At 31.9% G+C, this 24,594-nt stretch overlaps 2 protein-coding genes across 2 annotated transcripts; one reads left to right on the top strand and one right to left on the bottom strand.

Annotated features, from left to right (window-relative positions):
* Nucleotides 1–205: 205 nt before the first annotated feature.
* Nucleotides 206–1,093, bottom strand: LOC11438046 (chaperone protein dnaJ 11, chloroplastic). Its single transcript, XM_003629267.4, has one exon. It carries the CDS (start codon nt 785–787, stop codon nt 365–367), a length of 423 nt encoding a protein of 140 aa, XP_003629315.2. The 5' UTR covers nt 788–1,093; the 3' UTR covers nt 206–364.
* Nucleotides 1,094–7,598: 6,505 nt separating this feature from the next.
* Nucleotides 7,599–10,430, top strand: LOC11440161 (uncharacterized). Its single transcript, XM_003629266.4, has one exon. It carries the CDS (start codon nt 7,907–7,909, stop codon nt 9,908–9,910), a length of 2,004 nt encoding a protein of 667 aa, XP_003629314.1. The 5' UTR covers nt 7,599–7,906; the 3' UTR covers nt 9,911–10,430.
* The last annotated feature ends 14,164 nt before the right edge of the window (nt 10,431–24,594 follow it).

Here is a 24,594-nt window from a genome sequence, read left to right as displayed (position 1 = left end):
TGTTTTTGAAAATAGTCTCTGACCCCACTTTTGTGATGATTTGCATACGTGGCACGTTATAATTGAACCAATTTTGTAGTTTTTGATCCCTGCAAAATATTTTGTTTTTAAAAAAGGTCCCTGCAAATTTTTTTTTTTTTTTTTTTTTACAGGGACTAAAACCAAAACGAAACATATTTGCAGGGACTAAGATCATATTTTAGCCTAAAAAAAATTGCTACAATCAATTTCGTATTAATAATACATATTAGTAATATACAATTTCATACTAATAAACTAATGATCATAATTAGTAAGATACTCAAAGGCGATCAAATAATAACTGAGCCTTAAGATACAAATACAAATATGAAGTTTCAACTCGCTACCAACACTGGTCCGTTTCCCATTTCCGACAACCGTAACCAGAAAATCCCGTCACCGTCAGCGGTTGCTGTTGCCGGAACAAGCTTCTATCATAGCTAGCTCGCTTCTCAGGATCCAAAAGAGTGGAATACGCAGCATGAATCTTCATGAACTCATCCGCCGAAGAAACCTTCCGATCAACCGCCGCCACATCAGGGTGGGAAACCCTGGCAAGTCGTCGGTAGGCCGCCTTAATCTCCTGATCAGAAGCTACGGCTGCAACTCCAAGAATCTCGTACAACGACGTGCATGAAGGTTCAGTGGTGCTGGCTGTTGCAGAAATGAGTACTCTCCTTGATTTTGCGTGGAACGGCGGTGATGAAATAGTTTTGCCAGCAAAAGTGGCGGTGCTGAGAGGTGCGGGGAAAGATGTTGAGAGCATGTTACAGAGGAATACGACGTTGTTTGTTGTAATACTAAGTTGAAGAGAATGAGGATTGGATTGTCGTATATAATAAGAGATGATGAGTGGCAATGTTTTGTGGGGCCAAAAATAACTGTCTTGCGTTTATAAACGAAAGAAGACAATCTTATCCGTATGGGCGTTGGATTTTTAATTGCTGCTGACTCACAACTACCAGTGGCTTATCCTACTGTCATGTCATAATTGAAATGGTTATTGGTTTTTGATCTAATCTCTTACCATAAATACATTCCATCCACTTGCTATTCTTTATCTTCTTGTTTACTCCTCATGTCTTGATTATGCAAGAACAATAGTCTTACTAACAATTAGGGTGGTTTCCTTATAAAATGAACCCATGAAAATATTGGTTTATGATGGATCAATTTTTTCAATGGTTAGATTATATGAATTCCTAAAATAAAAACTGTAGTTTCACTTATTTTTTATTAAGTCTTTTATTGCAAAATTTTATTTGACAATAGTTTTTGACGGTTCTTCCAAGTTTTGATTATCTGCATTGAAGGTTTTGAATTGTAAGTTAAATATTACCATGGTGTTTTTGTGTATTTTGCAGCCTGTTTCTTCATCAATTCCTAAATGAATGGCTCTAAATTGCACTAAGTGGCCATATTGTAATGAATTAGTGCTTTATTTCTGGCTATATAAAAACCGGATGAGATATCACGTAGAGAGATGATTTTCTTTTGGTGATCATGTTTACAAACAGAAAAAAAAAAAAAAAAAGTTTTGAGAAATGTATTCCGAGCAATAATGATAGTAGTATATATTTTGTGGGAGTTGGTTTGGACTTTGATGAGTTCTCTTTATGCATAGAGTGCTCATACTCGAGAGTTGGAGAGTTGCTTTATCCTAAGAACGACGAGACAAGAAAGAATTGTTGCACTATTAAAACAGAACCGCATAACTCTTAAATAGAGCAACTTAGTCCGCAACTCAACCCAGTTTGTCACCTGACAAAATTATTTTTGTATGCTCGTGTTCGATTTTTTGCAAAAATAATTTTAAGTGTTCAACAAATACAACAACAATTTACAATTTAAAGTGTTTCAAAAATGTTCCAACAAGAACAATATGCGAGCATGAATTTTGAGGGAGATAAAGATGTTGGATTAATTATTTAATTAATCAATTATGGATTGACAATAATCAATTATTATAAATTAATGTTATAATTTATAATATGGTCTATTGTATTAAGCACTCATTAGTTGATGAATATGTATGATTGGACTATTCTTTCTAAATGGACCGTGATGGGTTGGACCATTTAGCTAAGCCCAATGAGAGGTCCCTGCCCTCAGCCGTTTAGCTATTTAAACGTCATCCCATCAGACGGTTAAACTATTCTGAACTCTTCTGGTGTTACACGGAATGAGGGTAGTCATCCCTCTCATCCTTCTGACAACAGCTGTCCTTCATGAACCTAAACATACAAGGTACACAATTTCTTATTCCTTCTTTGTTACTACCGATAATATGCTATAATTTGTATCTAGTGATCCATGGCTAAACACTAAAACTTTTATCAATTGGTATCATAGCCAAATAGAATAATTTGAACAGAAATGTGATAAACTTTTATTGAGTACAATGGAAAACATGAGATAAATTGTGAGAGATGGGATTGATACGTGGGGTTTCAAATTTGAACAGAAATGCTTGATTTTCCTACGTTGTGCGAGGCAAAGTCAAATGTCTAGCCTTACTTAGTGTAATTGAATGAAATACGTAACTAAGAACGACTAAATGAGCCTAAAACGAGCTAACTATATATGCAATTACATGTCTATCTTGAACACGTGTTGTGTGTTAGTGTGTGTACATATTTAACTATGTGAACTGTATAAAGTCCTTATACTCCTCTAAGGCAATATTGCATTGTGTTGTTGATATTACTCATACATTAATTATGCATCCTTATGTTAGGTGTTTGTGATCTGCATATGTCTATGATTGTGAATTCATAATATTGGCTTGTATCCGTGCTAAGTTCTATGCTAATTTTCTAAATGTCAATTATGTGTTCATGCATCTTACCATATTCATTCATAATCTGTGTGCATATATGATGTTCTAGTATTTTGAGTGTGCACCCGTTCGGTTGTTTATGAAAATGCAGTTGTTGCAGGTTGTTAGTCGATGATCCAAAGCTCTACTTAGGTGATATGGGGTGAGTGGAAGTTTCCAAAGCTCTGCATGTAAAGTATTTGATTCCAAAATTAGTTCATGACTTCTATTATAAGTGTTTTATGAAAATGTATGTGGCATCCTTAGCCTTTTTATTCAAAGAAAATTTGTAATACTCAATTCAATTCATCGTACATCTCTCTCAAGATTTGTTTATTTTACTAAGTAATTTAAATTGGAGTTTAGGATATTACATATTGTTGTGTTTGGAACTATATTTTGAGAGACTTCCGAAGATATACTTTCAAAAGTATATTTTTAGACATATTTAATTAGAAGAATACTTTTGAATATGGCTAATCTTTTCAATACATAGCCGGTCCTAAGATTTTTGATGCCCGGAGCGAATCAATAAAGTTGTATCATTTTAATTATTTGAATGTCTTTTTTCTTTGCAAAAGATTTATTCATCAAGTTTCTCAAAAAATCTATTTTCAATATAATTAATCCAAACGAGTTAAAAAGAAATATATTTGTAAAACACTCACTACTAAGTAAAAATTAATAGTTTTTGGTGCCCCTACAAACGCGGTGCCCTGGGCTGCCACCCCTCCGACCCACCCTCAGGGTCATCCCTGTTTCTATATATAAAAAAGAGGTGGCGAAAGAAGCTCCAATATCGCTCGTTGTTACGGTTTTATGTGTGTGCTAATCTTTCAGTTTTTAGGAAAAAACGACCTTGATAATCTGAAATTATCGTGAGGTAATTATAGTTTGACCAATCATTATTCTACCCTAAAATTGAATTCAAATTCTCTCAAACTATTTATTTTTTATTGGAGCTCAATAACCACTTAATATTAATCACTTGATTACTCATTCTTATGTTTTAAATACAAATAACTTGGATACCAAAAAAAAAATTACAAACAACTTGAGTTTTTTTTTTTGTTAAAAAACAACCTGGGCTTTTTTTAATGGACAACTCTTATAAGAAAGTTACTCTTCCCACATATGAAATTACTAAAAAAAACGTACCAATTGTAATTAACTACAATTCTATGGTTCAATCACTTTTTAAATCGGTTAAATTCAACTTTAAAAGTGATTAAACCGCTTTAAAAAGCGTCCAACAATAGTTAATTATCGTTGGAAAAGAAAAATTGTAGTTAACTATAATCGGGTATGTTTTTTTAGCAATTTGAAACGTGGGAAAAGTAACCTTCCTCTTATAATATTTTGGAGAATTCTGTTCTTTACCCAACCAAAATTGCTCGTTCCTAGCTGAAATTTGCATAATGTCCTTGCGTGAGTTAAATCATGTTGGGTGAGTTAACTCATGCTAGTGTAAATCTTGCTTGAGTTAGTATTTTGATTAACACTAGCATGAGTTAACTCACAGTAATGTAAATCTTGCTTGAGTTAGTATTTTGATTAACACTAGCGTGAGTTAACTCACGCAGCGTGGATTAAGTCATACAATTTTAACACTAGCGTGAGTTAACTCACGCAGAGATATTTCTTAAATTTCGGTTAAGAATGAGCAAAATATGTTGGATAAAGAGCAGAATTCTATTTTGGACTACTTTGATTAGGCCCATATATAACAAAATGTTCTACTAGTTTTTTTTTTTCTTTCTTCTTTTAACAAACACGGTTAATTGTAAATAGGTATTTCTATACCCCTCACCGCCCGTAAATAACCCTTAAAAAATACAAATAAATAATATCTTTAAAATTTTATATTAATATGCTCCACATTTTATAAAACCTTAAAATACTAGGTCTCATTTGCTTTGTAAAAAAAATGTATCGCATAAAATTTGTGCTAGTTTTATTTGTTGGCGAAAAGTTAAATGAGTGAACAATTGTTTTACTTTTCGAAAAATAATGAAAATATCAAAATTACTATTTTAATTATCTTTTGAAATGAATCTATTTAGATTGGTCTGGTGATATTGACTTGAGACTTTAAAGTTTGCTCTCTCAAGGTCTCTTGTTTGATTCTCATCGGTCTCAATTTCAATGGGTTAATTTAACTTCTTAAAAAAAATTATCTTATAAATGCATCTTCCCTAATTGTCTTCTCTATTCACTTTAAAAAAAATATATTCTCTCTAACTATATTTTTTTAATCAAAGAAAAAACAAAAACAACGCAAAGAAAAAACTACACTCTCAAAGATACTTTCTCCATAACATTGACTCGAAATGAAGGTAAGATCAACAAGACAATTTTAAATATTAACTGTAAAACCTTCATGTATAGATGCACTCGATTTAGGTGATCACTATGTATTAGAATTGGCTTCACTCAAAGTACAAGAAAAATAAAACTTTTTAAGATAGAGAAAAAGATAAATTATTAATATCTATATTTGTAAAACTCCGAGTATTTTTTAGTTTTCATAAAAGATGCACTTATTTTTTTCTTAGGAAATTACTATTTCATTCAAATTGGCATAAGAGACTCCAATAATAATATATTTGAGTGGAAACTTTTGAAAAAAAAAGTTATTTTATATAATTCAGATTTTAAGCTTTATAGAGTCTATATTTGCTCAAAAAAAATTTTCATAGTGTATACTTCATCCGGTCTCAAATATAAGTAATTTTTTATTTTTTAAATTCATTTGATAAATGATATATGTGATACATATTATAAACCACATATATTATTATTGACTGAACTTAAAAAATGAAAAATTGTTTACATTTAAAATCAGAGGGAGTTTGTTATAACTTGAAAAGAATATTGTTAAAAATTTTCCAAAAATTTGCTTGAGAGATTAGTTTTTGTGATGGGGGTGAGAGTTGTGTGGTTGCACGATATAATAATGGGGTATCAATATTCAATACGCTTTCCGAATTCCAAATGCCAAAGACAGAATATACGATTCGTGAAAATGAAAATACCGTAATGATTGCTGTCAAGAAATCAGCAGAACAGTAAGCTTCACAAATTTCACATCGTTTATTTTGTTTTTTCTCAAAACATTGCCAAATTTTGCATCGTTTCGTTGTTGTGTTGTTTTTTGTTTTTGCTGGAATTTAGTTTTATACTGCCAAAATTATTGTTGTAGTTACGCTAGTACATCTTGTACCTTTTATATCTTTCAAAAAAAGAATCTTGTACCTTTTATAATGAAACTTGTTTTTTACTTTTTTTTTATGAAAAAAATGCAGCATTAATTTTGTATAGGAAAATGTTAAGCGGGACATAGTAGTACTTTTTTTTAACAAATGTATAAAATATTGTTTTAAATACAAAACTTTTTTATTTTTTATTTTCTTAACTAGTGTCTGAATGCACTAGGTAATATGATCCATTTATATCGAAATGTGCTGGTAAATACATTAACTTTATTCCAAATATAAATCAACTTTTTCAACTATTCTTTTGGTTATATTTCATTTCAAATAAAGTTGTTCAACTCAATTTTACTTAAATATATCCAAACACAAATTATTTTATTTTCAACTCATTTTAGTCATAATTATTGTAAACGCAAAACACATACGCATGATGTTATTGAAGATTAACATGAGCATTAAAGATTTAAAGTAAGCATCTCATTCAATTTTACTAAGTATACATTAAAGATTTAAAAAAATCTCAAAAGTCAGTAGAAAAAAAAAAAGAAATATTTTATTATTCTATTTAATTTGATTATTAACGAATTCGTTTAATTTTATTTTTGCAAAAAAATCGACACTTATGAGAAAGGTAAGTATTATAATTGTGCATATAAGCCCAAAATACGTACAAATTTAAATACACTCAAGCAATAATTAAAAGCACTTACATGAGATGGTAAGAATTAAAAACATATAAGGAGGTTCTGATTTGAATTAAATCTTGATAATGTAAGCAATATTATTGTTTTGAAGGAAAACTTTGTCACTTTATTTTTGAGAGAGAGGGAAACTGTCACATATTATGAATTATCCGATTTGAAGCATTAGTGCTTGGAAGGCAAAAGACAAAACGTTTAACAAAAACAATAATTAATATTGACCATAATCACACGAAAGAATCCCAAAACGTAAAAAGGAAATGAAATGAGATGGTTTTCGTATTTTTCATTCCAATGCTTGCTTTATTTAAAGCAACAATAATCCATCCCAAGCAATTGTTTGTCAAGTTGTTAATAAGCTTAGTTAAAAGATGAATTGTGAAAGGGACCTTAGTTAGTTATGTCACTTTATTATCTTCTCCTGTTCAAACTACTCCCTCCGTTTTTAACTATAAGCAAAATTAATCTTTTAGGTTCATTTAATTAATAATGTATTTGATCCATAATATGAACCACATACATCATTAATTGAATGAAATTAAAAAGTCAATTTCTTCAAACAAGAAAAAACACTAATCTCATCCCTTCTTTTCTCTGCCGATTATTAATTATTTTATTGGAAAATGTTACATAGACACCTTTTAATTGCATACACCCTTGTACACCTCATGTATTAGGAAGAGAGAAGAGAAGGAGAAAGAGAAAGTGTACTTGTGCAGGATCCATATGGCCACATGTCAGATTTTTGTGTGGATGTCAAGGATGTATTGCCACCTAAGGGTGTTTATGTATCATAACTCTATTTTATTTAATTAATTAAAAAATTAAACCGCATTTTGGTCTTTGCAAATCCCGTCCACCATGAGACTCAACTCTGACAACTTTTCCTCTTGAAAATTTCCACATATCATTCTTACCAATCACTCACGCCCACACCAACAATACAATACAATCTCACACAACTCCACCCTCATCAAAACCTAAAACCATATACACCAATTCATTCAATAATTCACATAGTACAGCACAACCAATTTCCCTGTCATCTTGTAATATAACCACCTCACTCACAATTTTTCCATCTAAACTCAAAAAACACAAGACAACAATAACAAACAACTTCATAGTACCATATCTCAGATCCAACAAAAATGGCAGACATAGTTAAACAATTGTTAGCAAAACCGATCCAACTAGCAGACCAAGTAAGCAAAGCAGCTGAAGAAGGAAGCTCATCTTTCAAACAAGAATGTCTAGACCTCAAATCAAAAACCGAAAAACTCGCTTCTCTTCTCCGACAAGCTGCAAGATCAAGCTCCGATTTATACGAACGACCCACACGTCGTATCATCGGAGACACCGAACAAGTTCTTGAAAAAGCACTCACTTTAGTCCTTAAATGCAAAGTCAACGGTCTTATGAAACGTGTTTTCAGCATAGTTCCTTCTGCAGCTTTTCGTAAAATGTCTTCTCATCTTGAGAATTCAATTGGGGATGTTTCATGGCTTCTTCGAGTTTCAGCTCCGGCTGAAGAAGGTAGTTATGAATGTCTTGGGCTGCCACCAATTGCTTCAAATGAACCGATTTTGGGTTTAATTTGGGAGCAGATTGCGATTTTACATAATGGGTCGTTTGATGATCGATCTGATGCTGCTGCTTCTTTGGTTTCTCTTGTTCGTGATAATGATCGGAATGGGAAATTGATTATTGAAGAGGGTGGTGTTGGGCCTTTACTGAAACTTTTGAAAGAAGGTAAGAAAGAAGGTCAAGAGAATGCTGCGAAAGCAATTGGGCTATTGGGTCGTGATCCGGAGAGTGTTGAGGTTATGATTCATGCTGGTGTTTGTTCTGTTTTCGCGAAGATTCTTAAAGAAGGTCCTATGAAAGTTCAAGCTGTTGTAGCTTGGGCTGTTTCTGAACTTGTTTCTAAGTATCCTAAATGTCAAGATGTTTTTGCTCAGCATAATATTGTTAGGTTGCTTGTGAGTCACATTGCTTTTGAAACTGTTCAAGAACATAGTAAATATGCAATTGTTAGTAATAAGGCTATTTCTTCAATTCATGCTGTTGTGTTGGCTAGTGGTAATAATAATAATCCTGATTCAAATGATGTGAAAAAAGAGAATGAAGATGAGGTGAAAATTAAGATGCAGCATCCTTTAGGTGATAAATCTGCACATCAGATGCATAAAGTTGTGGCAAGTACTATGGCAATGCATGCTGCAAACAATAATAACAAGCAACAAACCAATGAAGGGAGTAAAGTGAGTTTAAACTCTCAACCTCCGGTTCAGGTGGCTAGTATTCCAAATGGGAATGGTAATGGTAACACGAAGCAAGGCTATTCGTATTCTGGAATTAACGTGAAGGGAAGGGAGCTTGAGGATGCTGAGAGTAAGGCTGACATGAAAGCAATGGCTGCGAAAGCTCTTAGGTATTTAGCTAAGGGTAACTCGGCGATTTGTCGTAGCATAACTGAATCAAGGGCTTTGTTATGTTTTGCTATTCTACTTGAAAAAGGGCCTGAAGAAGTGAAGTACAATTCTGCTTTGGCGTTGAAAGAGATTACTGCAGTGGCTGAGAAAGATCCTGAATTGAGAAGATCGGCGTTTAAGCCAAACACCCCTGCTTGTAAAGCGGTTGTTGATCAAGTGATTGATATTATTGACAAAGAAGATAAGAGACTTTTGATTCCTTGTATCAAGGTTATTGGGAGTTTGGCTAGGACATTCAGGGCAACTGAGACAAGGATAATTGGTCCGTTGGTTCGACTTCTTGACGAAAGAGAGGCTGAAGTATCAAAAGAGGCTGCAGACTCACTCGCGAAATTCGCTTCCAATGATAACTACCTTCACCTTGATCACTGTAAGGCAATTATAAGCTTTGGTGGTGTAAAACCCTTGGTTCAGCTTGTGTATCTTGGGGAGCCGCCAGTTCAATATTCAGCCTTGGTTCTGCTATCCTATATTGCGTTGCACGTGCCAGACAGCGAAGAACTAGCAAAAGCTGAGATTCTGGGAGTTCTTGAATGGGCGTCTAAGCAACCTAACATGGCTCATGATGAAGCTATTGAGGCATTGTTGCAAGAGTCCAAGAGTAGGCTGGAGCTTTACCAGTCTAGAGGTTCAAGAGGATTCCAAAAATTACATCAATAGGAAGAGTAATTAGTTGTTGTTATTGTTGTTGATTGCGTGAGGATTTTGAATGATTTGTATCTGGTATATTGTTCTCAAAAAGAGTGTATATACAATCCATTGCCTTCTTCAATTGTTCAGGTTTATTTTCAACTATGAGGAAGATAATTTGTTCTAGCTTTGGCCCTTTGGCTGAATGTACCTAACCCCCCCATATTCCAATGTCAAACAATAAATATTTTGTTACTGTGTCTTTGTGAACAAGCTCCCAGTTGCTCTATGCTTACAATTCTTTTAATATAGCAAACCAAGAATGTTGCAGGAATTGATAAAGAAGCCGGGCTCCGAATCAGATGCAAGATTTCAACAAAAAATGCAGTCGAAACACTTGGAAAATGGTATGAGTCAATCAGGGTCAAAAACTGCTTGATTACTCTATAAGTTAGTCATCTTTCACAATGGTTTCAATGTAAACTATATCAACATTTGTTTATTTTCTACAGCTTGTAACATATCATTGCATAAGATGTTTGTTAGATTAGATTTTCACAATGAAGAAACTGTTTGGTATATTTGACTTATAGCACACCAAAGTTGCATTATTTGTTCTATAGTTAGGAACTTTGCTATAATATACAAAAAAATTATTGATTAAACCATCAAATTAGTCCATTCTTTGTAAGGTGATTTTCAAATTAGTCTCTGACTCTATTTATATTTTAAAATAGTTCATGTCTTTGTCAAAAATTTCTCAATTTAGTCCCTTGTCATGTGAAAAAAACATAGAAACATGGGTTTAATTGAGAAACTTTTGACAAAAGACATAGACTATTTTGAAATATTGGCAGAAGTTTCTCAATTATAACCATGTTTCTATGTTTTTTTTACATGACGAGGGACTTAATTGAAAAACTTTTAACAAAGATAAGACTATTTTGAAATATTAACAGAGTCAGAGATTAATTTGAGAATCACTTACAGAGAGACTAATTTGAGAATCACTTACTGAGAGACAGGCCGAAATTGGTGGTTTACTAAAAAATTATTAGGACTGTAATATACATATACAAAAATGGAATGGCCATGAGCCTGTAAAGCGTTTGAAATGACTCACTAAATAGAAAAGGAACCAAGAGCTGTACACCATAGATTTTTTTTGACTCAGCTGTACACCATAGATGTTACAATCAATTTTAGGAATCTCTCCACTAAGAGACCAAGGCTATGAAAGTGACTTAAGTATTTTTAAAGGCAAGAAAAAACCGTCAGGATTCCAAACGGAAATAATTCTACCAGACATTTGAAGTAACCCCAGTCTCATTACATAAAGGGAAAACTATGATTAAGCTTAAAATTGAGTTCAAAAAATGAGAGCATTCATTGAGCATCATAGACATTCATTGAGAAGTTAAAAGTTTTTTTTTTTTTTTGAACAAATTGAGAAGTTAAAAGTTAAGTGCATTTCTTTTCTCTTGTCCAGGACTAACCCATGCTAATCTCCCTACAACAATACAAGAACAAACTTTATAATAAAACCATAAAAAGTGGTAGTGACCAGTGATAAAAGTTTTGGTGCAACTAATCAAGTGGTTAAGGGACTTTAATTAAATTCAGGTAGTTTGGGAACTGAAACAATAATTGATCATATTTTACTTATCTTCCGGTCACGAACTCCAGATTACTAAAACTCGAATATGGATGTATTTTTCCGCGCTCTATCATTCAACAATGACCTAATACAACTACATTTCTGATATGCTATCCCCACTTTCACTCCTCTTATTTCAAACCTAGCACTCAGACATTCATGATTCACATTTCACACGTAGCTCATATCATAAAAGTTAAAGTTTCACAACCTAATTGATTCTTCACATGTCACATGTATCGCTTTCATTTCCGTGCATTCTCACATCATGTTGATTGGAATCATCATCACAAAACATGAGAGCAAGTCCCCACCAACAACAAAAAAACTAGTGAGACAATCAGACATCAATATCGTATTCTAAATCTAGAAATGTTTCACGAAACTGGAATCTGAGTCCAACGTGGACAGAAACAACATTGGATTCGATTTTTGTTGAAAATAATAAGGACAATGATAAGTGAATATCATCCAACAAAACTACATCATAAAGTTTATAAGAAACAAATTTGAATTATGTAAGTACTATTTTAATTTTTGCAAACGACTAAATGTAAAGGATTATGTGGACAATTTCTGATTTGGGAAAATCAAAGAAGATCATGTAAGGTGGGATAAAAGAAATTTATCTCGAAAATACAAGTCAAATACATATAAAAATTATAATTATACAATTTTCAATGTAAAAGTTACTATAATTTTTAATGCTTAAACAATATTCTAAGGTGACTCATTAGCATTTTCCTTACTATTATTAGTAATAGTATGCACATAAATAAAAATATATTTACGCATGCATGCAATCACATAGATTATTTTGTTAAATTAGTTCATGAAATATCTCTATGGGATGTAATTAGATGCATGATTTTGTTGATGAGTAGAAATTGAAATCAGTTCCCAACGTTTACAATATTCGTACACAGTAAGCAGCACCAAGCATTTAATCAAGTGTATCTCCTAAACTTGTGGTAGTTAGCTGCACGGTTAGACTTATACTTAAACATGCTTTGCAAATATCATCGGTTTTGATTTTGGTCCATGTAAAAAAAATAATAATTAAAAACACCATTGCAAAATATTCTGTCTTTTAAAAAAGTCCATGACTCCAATTTTCGACTGATTTGGTAGGGTTTTGTGTGGCTGGGTGCAGTCACGAGGAGGACGTTCAACATTTGTTCCTCTTGTGTAGCACATTTGGTACTTTGTGGCAGCTAATGCGATCGTGAATTGATTTTGATGGTGCAGATTCTCAGGTGATTACAAATCATTTTCAGCAGTTTATTTATTACACAGGTGGTCTGAAATTGCGGCGGTCTTTTCTTCAATTGATTTGGTTATTGTGTGCTTGAATTGTGTGGAATGAGTGTAACAACAAGTTATTATATTTAAGCAGAAAGAAAATACTATTCTTCAGTTATTAGAAAAGGTCAAGTCTTATTCTTTATGGTAGCTTCAAGCTAAGAAAGTCCGTTTTGTATTTGGGACTCTATGCCCCCTTGTTTGTTTGAGAATCGACTAATTTTGTATTTGTATTCAGGTGCCGACTTTGTAAATTCTTTGTGGTCTCTTTAATACACTTTGTGCTGAAGAGATTGCTTGCCACTGTTAATATACACCATTTTTGCTTGTACAATTTTTTTTTATTTAATCAAAATATATGTTCAAACTTAACATAAATATGTTTTTTCTAAGGATCTTAACATAAATATGTTATCACCCAAATGTTGTGCATTGTATTTCTAGATAACTTTACCATGGTTTTAAAAAACCATTTTCCTCTTTACTATCACAAAAGGTTACTCCTTTGATTCTTTTTATAAGAAACGAAACACGTAAAATATCAAGATCAAGGAAACACCTTGAAAATAGACATTTTTATTTAATACTCTTATAAATTTAATTTTTTTCCTATGAATATTCCCTCCAAAAATTACTCTGGATTACACCAATTTACATACTTTTAATATTCTCTCTCACAATAAATCAGGACATAAAAGAAAATTAACATCCAATACATTTAAAATTGGTTAATGTTTCTTATAAAAAAGAACAAAAAATTTAACACTTATATTTCTCATAAATAGGATCGGAGAAAGTAAAAAAGTAATAAAATTTTCCTTGAAGGAAAAAGCAATGAAAATTTAGTTAAATAATATTAAACTCTTATTATTATTATCAAGTTTATCGTATGATCTTCTTTCTAAGTATGCTAAAGGAACAAACACAACATATTGATATAATCAAGAGGCATTTACTAATGGTTCTAATGTTATGATGGATTTTTAAAATTTCATAAATGCTTAAATTATTTAATTAGTTTTATGAGAGCGTGAATTTTATGCACTATAAAGAGATCAAATTATATCCTATTTTTTAGAAGCAGAGAGAGGAAAATATGACTAAAACTATGAAGTTTCTTTATGTTCTAATTATATTTATTTCCATATTTGTTGTTGCAAGTGTCTATGACTCTATTCCTTACGTTAATTCTGGTCCTTGTGTAACAGATAAAGATTGTCCAAAAGTTTCGCAATATAATATTAGGTGTCGTAAAGGTCAATGTGCAAGGATCCGTGTATGAGATGAATGTGTAAGTTGTACAATATATCTTATGCTAAAATATTCATGAGATGTCATTTAGTTTTTGTGTATGCACTAAATAATTGTATTTTTTATCTTCTTTTTTCCTCTAATTTGATGTACTTTGGACTTATAATTTTATACTCTAAGATGATGATAATGAAATGAATCGAGGTAGAAGAGAGTTCAATTTATAGTTTCTCCTTTTTTTTTTTTTTGAAGGAAATTTATAGTTTCTCCTTTGGTGATTTTCACAAGTGTACAAAATCATTAAAAGTGATATTTAAAACGATAAACCAAATGTTGAACTCAAGGATTTCTTTTACTGTCAAACTATACAATTGAACAATTTAAATGGTTTAAATGAATAATAAAGAATATGTCATGGATGAGTTTCACCTGATTTCCACCTTGAATTGATAATTTGGCTCTGACTATTTGTCATACCCCAATTTTTGACCTAAGACCCCACTGACACATGTCACTCGATTCTGATCGATCTCTGATTTTTCAGTAAAAAAATTCGGCAGGGAGGTATTTTAAAATACCTCATTTTTTGATTTCGAGTCGGACCCTCTTTTCTCTTTTTTATTTTCTTTCCACCTTTTATTAATTTTAATTTTAAGATAAGTTACTTTTTTTATATTTAATAATTTTTATTTTCCATCTTTTAATCTTATTTTTCTTTACATAATTTAGTTTAATTTGTTTTTATTTTTATTTCGTATTAGATTTATTTTATTTTTATTTTATTTCTTTTTATTTAATTAGTGTCCAAAAAAATAAAGTGTCAATAGGTTCAAAAATAAAATGCCCAAGGTCTAAAAAAATTTCAAATCAAAGTGTCAACTTTAACATTCCTTTTTCAAAATTCACATAATTGTCCATCATTTCCATTAAACCAATTTTCCTTTTTTCATCAAACTCATCACCTATAAATAGAGCCCTCATTCCACACAATTTCACACACCAAAAGTTCTCTTGAGTTGTCAAAGAACTTTTCTCTCTTCTCCCTCTTTAGCTTGTGTTGACGAGCTATTCTTTTCTTCTCCCTCTTTTTTCTGTCCCTTCGGAATAAGTCCCTTTGGAAAAGTCCCTTCGGTAATTTTTGTCCCTTCGGTTGTCCATTTCTTTTATTTTCTTGCATTTTATTTCTTTTTAGCATTTTTGCATTTTTATTTTATTTTATTTAGCATTTTAATTATTGTTATTTATTTTCCAGCAATTAGAATGTATTTAGGTCCAATGTAAATATAAATGAGAAAAGTGTGTGGGTGTGTGTGTCCTTTTATTTCTTTACCGCCTTAGATATATCCAAAAATGCAAAAAAATTAGATTAGAGATTTTGTGGTGATCCAACGTCACTACAAAAATCCACGCGCTTTTATTTTTATTGCTCTGTTAGTTAAATTTTCATTTAATATTCCCAAAACAACAAAAACATGCAAATAATAAAAAATTACAAAAATATTTTCATAAACAAACCTTGATCTTAAATCAAGTGACCGTTTTTTATTTTATTTTCTTAATCAAACTTTAACCAATTTAATCATATTTTGAGTCCATTTTCTTTTAAATTAAAAAAAACACAAACAAATACTCATTTGCCACTTGGCTTTTCATTTTAAAACCTTTTTCAAAAGTAATAAAAAACATAAAAACCAATCAAACGTCATTTTCTAGCCCGAACTACGAGGTTTTGATCCCTCACGGGTACGTAGGCAGAGGACCATGTCCTTCCAAATCAATAAAAAATGTAGATAATTAGGTATTTATTTTTCCACTTTAATTCCTTCTTTTTCAAAAGCAAGCAAGTTTATAACACATTAAATTTAATAAAATCAAGAGGTTCCTGTAGAGTACTACGGACATAAAGGGTGCTAATACCTTCCCTTTATGTAACTAACCCCCGAACCCTAAATCTTTTCAAAATGGGGTAGTTTGAACTTTTTTCCCCTTTTTCTTAAAAATTAAATGTTCAGTCGTGAAATAAATTAGTGAGTCAAAAGCTAATCAAATAGCCTTGATCTCCGAAAAAATGACGCGACACTATTTAACTTCTTTATCGAATTACTATCGAGTTCTCTAAAATACTCTTGCCTTAATTCCTTAGTGACAAAGTCGTTTTTTTTAAAGACGAATCAGGCCACAGAAATTGACACCAGGGAGAATCGAATTTGAGACTATGAGAAAATCACACTTCAAGATTCAAAGCCAACATCACTAAACTAACCCAAGTGAAATTAGTGACATAGTCGTTAGTTCTAAAATAACATCTAATCCTAAGTGAAATTAAGATCTAAATTAAACATGAAAGAACAAGAATTTTCAATTGGTTTTAAGAGTTTGTATATATTCCTAGACTACATAGGAAAAACTTTCTTATGTCAAAGTATTCATAATTCAAATTATGTTTCACAATATTAACCGCAAATCAGTTTTAATGTGATCAAGAGATAAAATCATTAAATAATTAGATAAACTTATTTAATAATCAAAGATCAAATCACATAATAAAGGTTCTCATCTAGTTCTCATCATAACCAACAACGAGGGCTTTAGGTACTTATGATAAATAAACAAAAAATAGTGATTAAAAAAGAATTACAAAAATAATTCATGAACGATTCTTAAGAAAAATCGTTCAATAATGTTAAGAATAACCTCCTTTGTGTTTCTCTGCTAAAGTCACGAGTTTCTAAACAAAAATATGATTAAAAGATTACTCAAATATGATAAAAGACACATGTCCAATACAATGCGTTGTGTTGGGACGCCTAACACCCAATTATAGGTCTAACATTCTCTTTGATATATTGTTTCAAATTGTATAGATTGTTTTAAAGTAGGGGTAAGAATATGTCGAGTTTTATAATATCTATGTTTGGTCTGATAAATTTTTTAAGGAATGGGTCTGGTCAGTAGTCTATCGTGGACTTATTTTCAAGCATAAATCACTTTGTCGAAAGTCTGGTATGACATATTGGTTTACTTTAAAGTTTATTTCATTTGGATCTATTTAAGTAAGTAATCTATTATATTTAAATAGAAAAGCAAACTAATAGATAAATGACATTAATATTAGAGGAATGCTATTACAGTACTAGAGGAATGCTTATTTAATTTTTTTTAGAGAAATGTTAAGGACACTCATTTTTAAACACTCTCTTTAACATTCAATCTTTTATTGAATAAAATTAATGTATGCCTCACCACTTCAAGTAGAACCTATTTTTAAAGTGTGAGACTCACTTTAATTTAAACCAAGGAGGAAGTGAGTGTTTGAGAGAATATTAAAAAGAAAGTGTTGTTGCCACTACGCATAATATTATATTTTATTTCTATTTTATAATAATATGTTTCAATATATGAAAAGTTGACATATGTTAATAAACTTAAATTACTGAAAAAAATTTAGTGACTTCATATTTTTTTAGCATTAAACCTCCAGTTTGATATTTAACACGACATTTTAGAGAATCTAACCTTATATAATATTATATTTAATTTCTAATTTATAATAATATGTTTCAATATATGAAAAGTTGACATAGGTTAATAAACTTAAATTACTGAAAATATGTTAGTAACTTTATAATTTATTTGGTTTTTTTTCTTCTTTCGAGCAAATAATTTCTTTGGTATTATTCATTTATAGTTTATAATAATATGTTTCAATATATGAAAAGTTGATATAGGTCAATAAACTTAAATTACTGCAAAAATGTTAGTGACTTTATCATTTTTTTTTGTTTTAAACCTCCGATTTTTAGGAGAATGGGGCACTAGTAATCCGAAGTTCAATTGATATGTAAGTAAAGCCTAGCCAATAACTGTTTCCACCAGGAATCAAACTCGTATTCTTCTAAATGATTTGTCCTAGAGGGAGCTCATTAACCCCTTGAACTCAATCATTTCTTTTTTTGGTTACAGAACTCAATCATTTTCAATTCAACCGGAAGGTAACTTTATAATTTAATCCGAAGTATAAAATTGAATATAATGATACATTATTATAAATCATATTAAGTCTTCATAAATTATTTATAAAACCCTAATCTGAAATGTCAATAAATTTGATCTTTCGTATCCCTTGCATATGTAAATAAATTTTATCTTTCATATGCCTTGCATTTAATTTATAAAGGATAAAAATGTATTTTAGATAAAATAATAAGGGTAAAATTAGAAGAAAAAATTACAAGCTCAAACACTACTTGAAATAATGCCTAAAAAATAAGCTATAAGTTAGTAAAAGAGGCTATAAGTTCGTGGTGAAAGATCATTACCAAATGAGTTTTTTTTCCTTCTTTAGACAGACTTATAAACTATCCGCTATAAGCTAGCTTCTTGGTCTTGCCAAACAGAGGCAGAGCCATATAAGTTAGGAAATTGAAACACATGCAACCCCACATCATTAGGCAAGACACTTTAAACTCCCAAATAATGCAAAACATCAATCCAAATGCTTCAAAAGAAAGAGAAAAAACAATCCATAATTAAATGATTAATAGTATCCTCATTTCTGGAGCCCCCTAAGTATAGTAACGAATCCAAGTTGTTAGTGATGCAATACACCAAATTGTCTTTGGTAGAAATTCTCCTATTTAAAAGCCTTGAAGCAAATAAAGACACTTTCAACGACACCACTTTATTCCAAATAATTTTTGAGACAGGATCATGATTACGATGATCCACCCGAGTTGATAAGTGATACACACCTTTGACTGAATAACCAATGCTTTCTAACCTATTTGTATGACACAATTTCCTGCAAAACAATGTTATCTATCAAAGAAATACACTTTCCCACCTGCTCCTCATCCCAAGCAAATAATCTCCTCCACCACATCCACCACATCCACCCTAGACCGACAATGCGACATCCTCATATATTTCCATTTCAAACAACCGCCTAAATCTTACCAGCAATGGTACTTCCCCTAACCAAGGATCATTCGAGAAAGACGTATTTTCACCATGTCCAACCTGACACACAACACCATCTACAAACCAACCGCCCACGACTGGACCAACACCATCTCTTATGCCACATAGATATTTCCACCAGCTCGATGCCTTACTACGCCAACACCTTGTACCACAACCCATCCTAATCAACGCACAACTTTCAGTATCATTCACCTAACAATGCCAAATTAAATTCCCTAATCCTCCACCAATACACATACTCAAATGAGTTCAAATAAAATCAATTTTGCTTTCAAAGCTCTTACATTATCCTGACTCTTCTCCTACACAATCAATGTGGCATCAACAAACTGTAGATGTGAAATACACAGCTTAGAGTTCAACCCAACACCACAACAAGTGTATAACCCCGCTTTCGCATATGATTGTAACATCACTTTGATACCTTCAACAACTAACAAAAACAAACAAAAAACAAAAACAAAAAAGGTGATAAAGGCCCCCCTTGACACAACCCTCAACCCATATCAAACTTATATGTCGGACTGCCATTAACCAACACTGATGTTGTTTCCGACCAATGACACCATTTATCCGTCGGACAATCCATAATCCAATGACACCATTCATTCGGAAAACCCATCTTTAACATAATCGAATTCAAATAATACCACTCCACATAATTGTAGGCCTTTTCAAAAAAGAAATGATATTTGTACAACCATTTTTTGATAACTTTCTCTCTCATACTCGCATTATGTTTTTACTTTCTCTCTCGCTATTGCTTTGATTTTCGTGTCAATATATATATTTTTCTTTATAAATTTATGATTGTCCCAAAATTTGTCACATAAATTATTGTTCAAATACCACGTCTCTTTTCAAAATCCACTTTAAATAGAATGAGATTTCTTACACTTTTTTGCATCCTCAACTAATTAACTCATTAGCAATAACACTAACATCCCCTCTAGCTTTTAACTAAACACTTACGTGTGTTTGGTTTGCAAAACAGCAAGTACTGGACAGAACAGTACAAGATAGAACAGTACAACACAAGGCAGAACAGCACATGACAAATTTTTTATGGCATTGAGTAATTTTTTGTTTTATACGATTTTTGAGGGACAAAATACTATTTTGGTATTTTAGACAACTTGTACGTGGAACAAAAAGTTGTGCTGTGGTTTGGTGAGGGATAAAAATATGAGTTTTTGTCCTACCCCTTGCTTCCAGTTTGTCCTGTACCTGAAACAGTTTTACAAATCAAACACTGAACAACTAGAGTTGTTCTGTCCTGTCCTTCAATTTTTAGCAAATCAAACGCACCCTTAATGTTTATTCAAATCTACAAACGCCTCCCCTATTATATAACACCGTTAGTTCTCTGTTAACTAAGCCCTCTCTGTCGAAAAAACTACCCCCCTACAATTCATCTTTGCTTTTCATACAATGGCCGAGCAATGATAGCAAAAGTGCCACAGCAAGCTGTTCAACGAACTTCTTTGTACTCACACATGCTCCATACTATTTAGTGAAAAATGGAATAATGGAAGGATTAAAGGAAATATAAAAAAAAATGGAAAAGCAATAACAATGACCATCTTCTATTTAGTGAAAAAAAAAAAAAAAGGCTTAATGGAAAGACCTGAGATAAAACCTTAGCTTTTGAGGCGAGAAGTTTGATGTCTATACGTAATAAATATCAATTTTTGGATGAAGGAAGTGATTTTAATTCACATCGACATAATAAAGTTGGATGAATTGCTTAATGTTGCTTTTTGCGGAATTGGAGAAGGAAGTGAATTGATAGAAACTGAAATTCTTTGTTGAAAAACTAGATAAACCAAATTGAAGAGGATGAAGAATAATTAAGTCCATAAATCAAAGAAATAGAAACAAATGAATTGAAAATATGAACTCATTAGCAGCAAGATGTAAAATCAAGATAAACTTGTTAATTGGAAATCTTAGAAGAAGAGGGTGTGAATTGAAGGAAGGTGTGAAATCAAAAATCAATTGAAACGTTTGTACATTGTTTAACTAAGAATATATATAAAAAATTAGATTAAGTAGTAAGGTTTGATGAATATAGTGTGAGCGATCCAGGGAAACGTTATTAATCTCTAACATTCTTGTAGTGTTTTAATTAGCAGTGAGTTAACCACCCCAGGTAGTGGTGGTAGCAAAATTGGTAGCTAATCTATAAAATTCTTGTCATGTATCTAAGGGAAAGCTAACAGTAGAGCTGTCAAAACGGGCGGCCCGGCCCGTTTAGGGCCGGCCCTAACGGGCTTCAGGCTTTATCGGACCGGGCCAAAAAGCCCGGTTGAAAAACGGGCTTGAAATATACTACCCGAGTCCGGCCCTACACGGGCCGGTCCGTATTAAAAATTATATATTTTTTTTAAAAAAAAGTACTATAAAATACTCCTATAATTTTTTTTATATAAATAATATTTTTAATATGTTTAAATAATGCCTAGAACAAATATAAATTGTAAACATTTTTGTACAAACGTCGTAAACTAAAACGGCGAGGAAAACAATTTTAAATAAATTAGATACGTTATAGTTATAGATATTTATATTTTCAATCTTTAAAATTATAAATAACGAAACAAGTAAATATAATTTTATATTACATGTATATTTGTGTTAATTCATTGAATTTTCACTTTTATTTATTACTTTGATAATCAACTAAGTAAAGAATTATTTGAAAAATATATATAATTTATAGGATTTTTTTTTGTTATGCGGGCTAGCGGGCTACCCTTGGCCCGTTCGGGCTAGCCCTAATGGGTAGCGAGCTTTTTAGGACCGGGCTAAAAAGCCCTATTAAAATTTGGGATCAATATTTAAGGCTCAAGCCCTATAATTAATCGGGCTAAACGGGCCGGCCCATACAACACGGCCCGTTTTGAGAGCTCTAGCTAACAGTGTTACAAGAGAAAGGAGGTTAGTGTTTAGTTAAAAATTAGAGGGAATGTTAGTGTTATTTAAGAAGACCTCAAAGAAAGTGAGTGTAATTTTCCATAACAATCGTCAATACATCAAGAATTTATCTCCCAATTACGAAGGCTGATTGAGATTCAGAAACAACATTGTTGATAGGGTGGCCACATCCCACCTGAAAAAAATAAAAAAATTAACGATTATAGGTCTATTTTAAGAGATTTTATACAATTTTGTGTCGATTTTAGATTTCGGTTGGTCCAAATTTCCACAAAGTGGCGTAGTGGTCCATTCGAAATTTTTTAACAATTCAATTATAGGTCTATTATAAAAGACTTTAAACAATTTTTCAACGGTTTTAATTTTCGACGGTTTCAAAAGTGGCATACGTGATTTATGTGATGCTTATACTTGACATGTTAGCGGAGGTTTATAGACCTTCAAATTTACATGGGTTTCAAATCTCCCGCATATTGTCTTGTCAATTGAAAATTCTCTTAGTTAACAGTTGTACTGTACAAAAAAAGTTACATATTTTATAATAGTTATAAAATATGTAATTATTTAAATATCTTTTAGTCAAACTCCGTCATTTCAACTCTGTACTTAATGCTTATTACAATTTTAATTTGTATTTATATATTATAATTTCTTTTAGTGACTCATCCGAGTTTTTTCTGACTCCGCCACTAAAAAAACTATCACTTTTGTGGCTAAATATCATCACTTTTAGAACTTGAAATCAATATTTTTAAGGCAGAAAATCTAGTCTGAACTCTGAATCATAATTGTTACAAATGTAATAATTGAGGACCAAAGAGTTTGATTATAAAAATAAGAGAGTGATTTCGTAAGCGTGATAAAATTAAAAATCAAAATGCAATAAGCCAAAAATTAATAAACCTCATCTTTTTTACTAGTTTGAATAATTTGTTGTCTCTTTACTTCCAACTTAGGTTATTGAATTAATCTAACGACTAAAGTATCAAGTATTTTTTTCTTTTCTTTCTAAATTCAAGTTTCTAAACTCGAAGTACGAATTCTTTCATAACTAACTACTAATAGGGGTGTTTATGACTCGTTAGTTTTGAGGTAAAGGGTTATCTAATCAAAAAATTAAAATAGTACCAATATAATCGGTTTTTGCAAACGTATGATCATTTATTAATGGTGATAACTACACTACCTTCAATAAAAGGTGGATAAATCCTTTAAAAAAAGGTGGGTAAATAAGAATTTGCCATATTTAATACCTTGCGAAAGAATATTTTTTTATGGAGCATTGAGAGAGATATTATAACATCTTTGATAATAGACGTTCATTAGTAAGATTTGTTAATTATTTTGTTATACTTCTTCCGTTTCAAAATATAAGCAAAATTCACTTTTTAGGTTCATTCATTTAATGATGTATGTGGTTTATAATATGTATCATATACATCATTAAATAAATGAACCTAAAAAGTGAATTTTATTTATATTTTGAAACGAAGGGAGTACTTGATAGTGTGGAACCAGACCAAAAAACAAAGATGATCATAAATGTGAGAGATTCAACGATGGTGCAACCTTTAGATCAGGAGGTTGCACGACGAAGGGTGTGGAACTCCAATCTTGATTTGAAGGCGCCAAGTATTCACACGCTCGGTGTTTACTTCTATAAAACCAACACCACTTCCAATTTCTTGGACGCCAAGATTATGAAGGAAGCTCTCATTAAGGTGCTTGTCTTGTTCTATCCAATGTCGGATCTTTTTTTTTTTTTTTCCGACAAAGACAACCGTGTAGAGATTGATTGCGACAGTTACGGGGTATTCTTTGTTGAACCGTGTTGGTTTCAATTCCCAACGACACTAATGTGGTTGAGATCTTCCTCGAAGTGCATAAGGACGTCTTTCAACCACCTCAATCACCATTTAATGCTCCATAAAAAGTAGTCACACACGTCAACAAAATGGCAAATTGAGCAATCTGGCTGACAAGTGCAATGATTATGCAATGTTGGAACACTAGTGTATATTGGAAAAACTTGGAGTATACTAGTGAATTTGTGGAGCCTTTGGAATGTAAACACAAGGATGGAGAAACTAGTGTAAAGTGTGAATTGAAAATTTTATGTCCCACATTGGGTAGATCACACACTCTAGTAGAAATCCTCCTTATAAATTGAGAGCTCGGGAATAGTATTCTTCACTCCAAAACTGAGAATCGAATACTCTTCTCTGGTTTTCTCCCCTTCTCATCTCCCGCGATTTGTGTTGACGAATCGTTCTTTTCCTCCTCCTCTTTCTGTGGGCTTCGAAAAATTGTGGGCTTCGGAAGAGTGGTCTAAGAACCATATTGTGGGATTTGGAAGAGTGGTCTAAGAACCATATTGTGGGATTCGGAAGAGTGGTCTAAGTACCATATCGAGGTGTCATTCTCGAGCGATTTCTGGCAGTGCAGCCTTTAATCGTACAGTAAGAATCTGGGCTGTTTTATCCTGGAGACGGCGCGGTTGCTAGTCTACCTTGCACAATTCAGGTAGTGCCACGAAACGTCTTAAAGAGAGCGACCTGGTCGTGACTCATCCCGGTAATAGTTT

This window comes from Medicago truncatula, chromosome 8, assembly GCF_003473485.1.
Source record: "Medicago truncatula cultivar Jemalong A17 chromosome 8, MtrunA17r5.0-ANR, whole genome shotgun sequence".
Classification (NCBI taxonomy): Eukaryota; Viridiplantae; Streptophyta; class Magnoliopsida; order Fabales; family Fabaceae; genus Medicago; species Medicago truncatula.
This window is presented reverse-complemented; position numbering and strand designations above follow the sequence as displayed.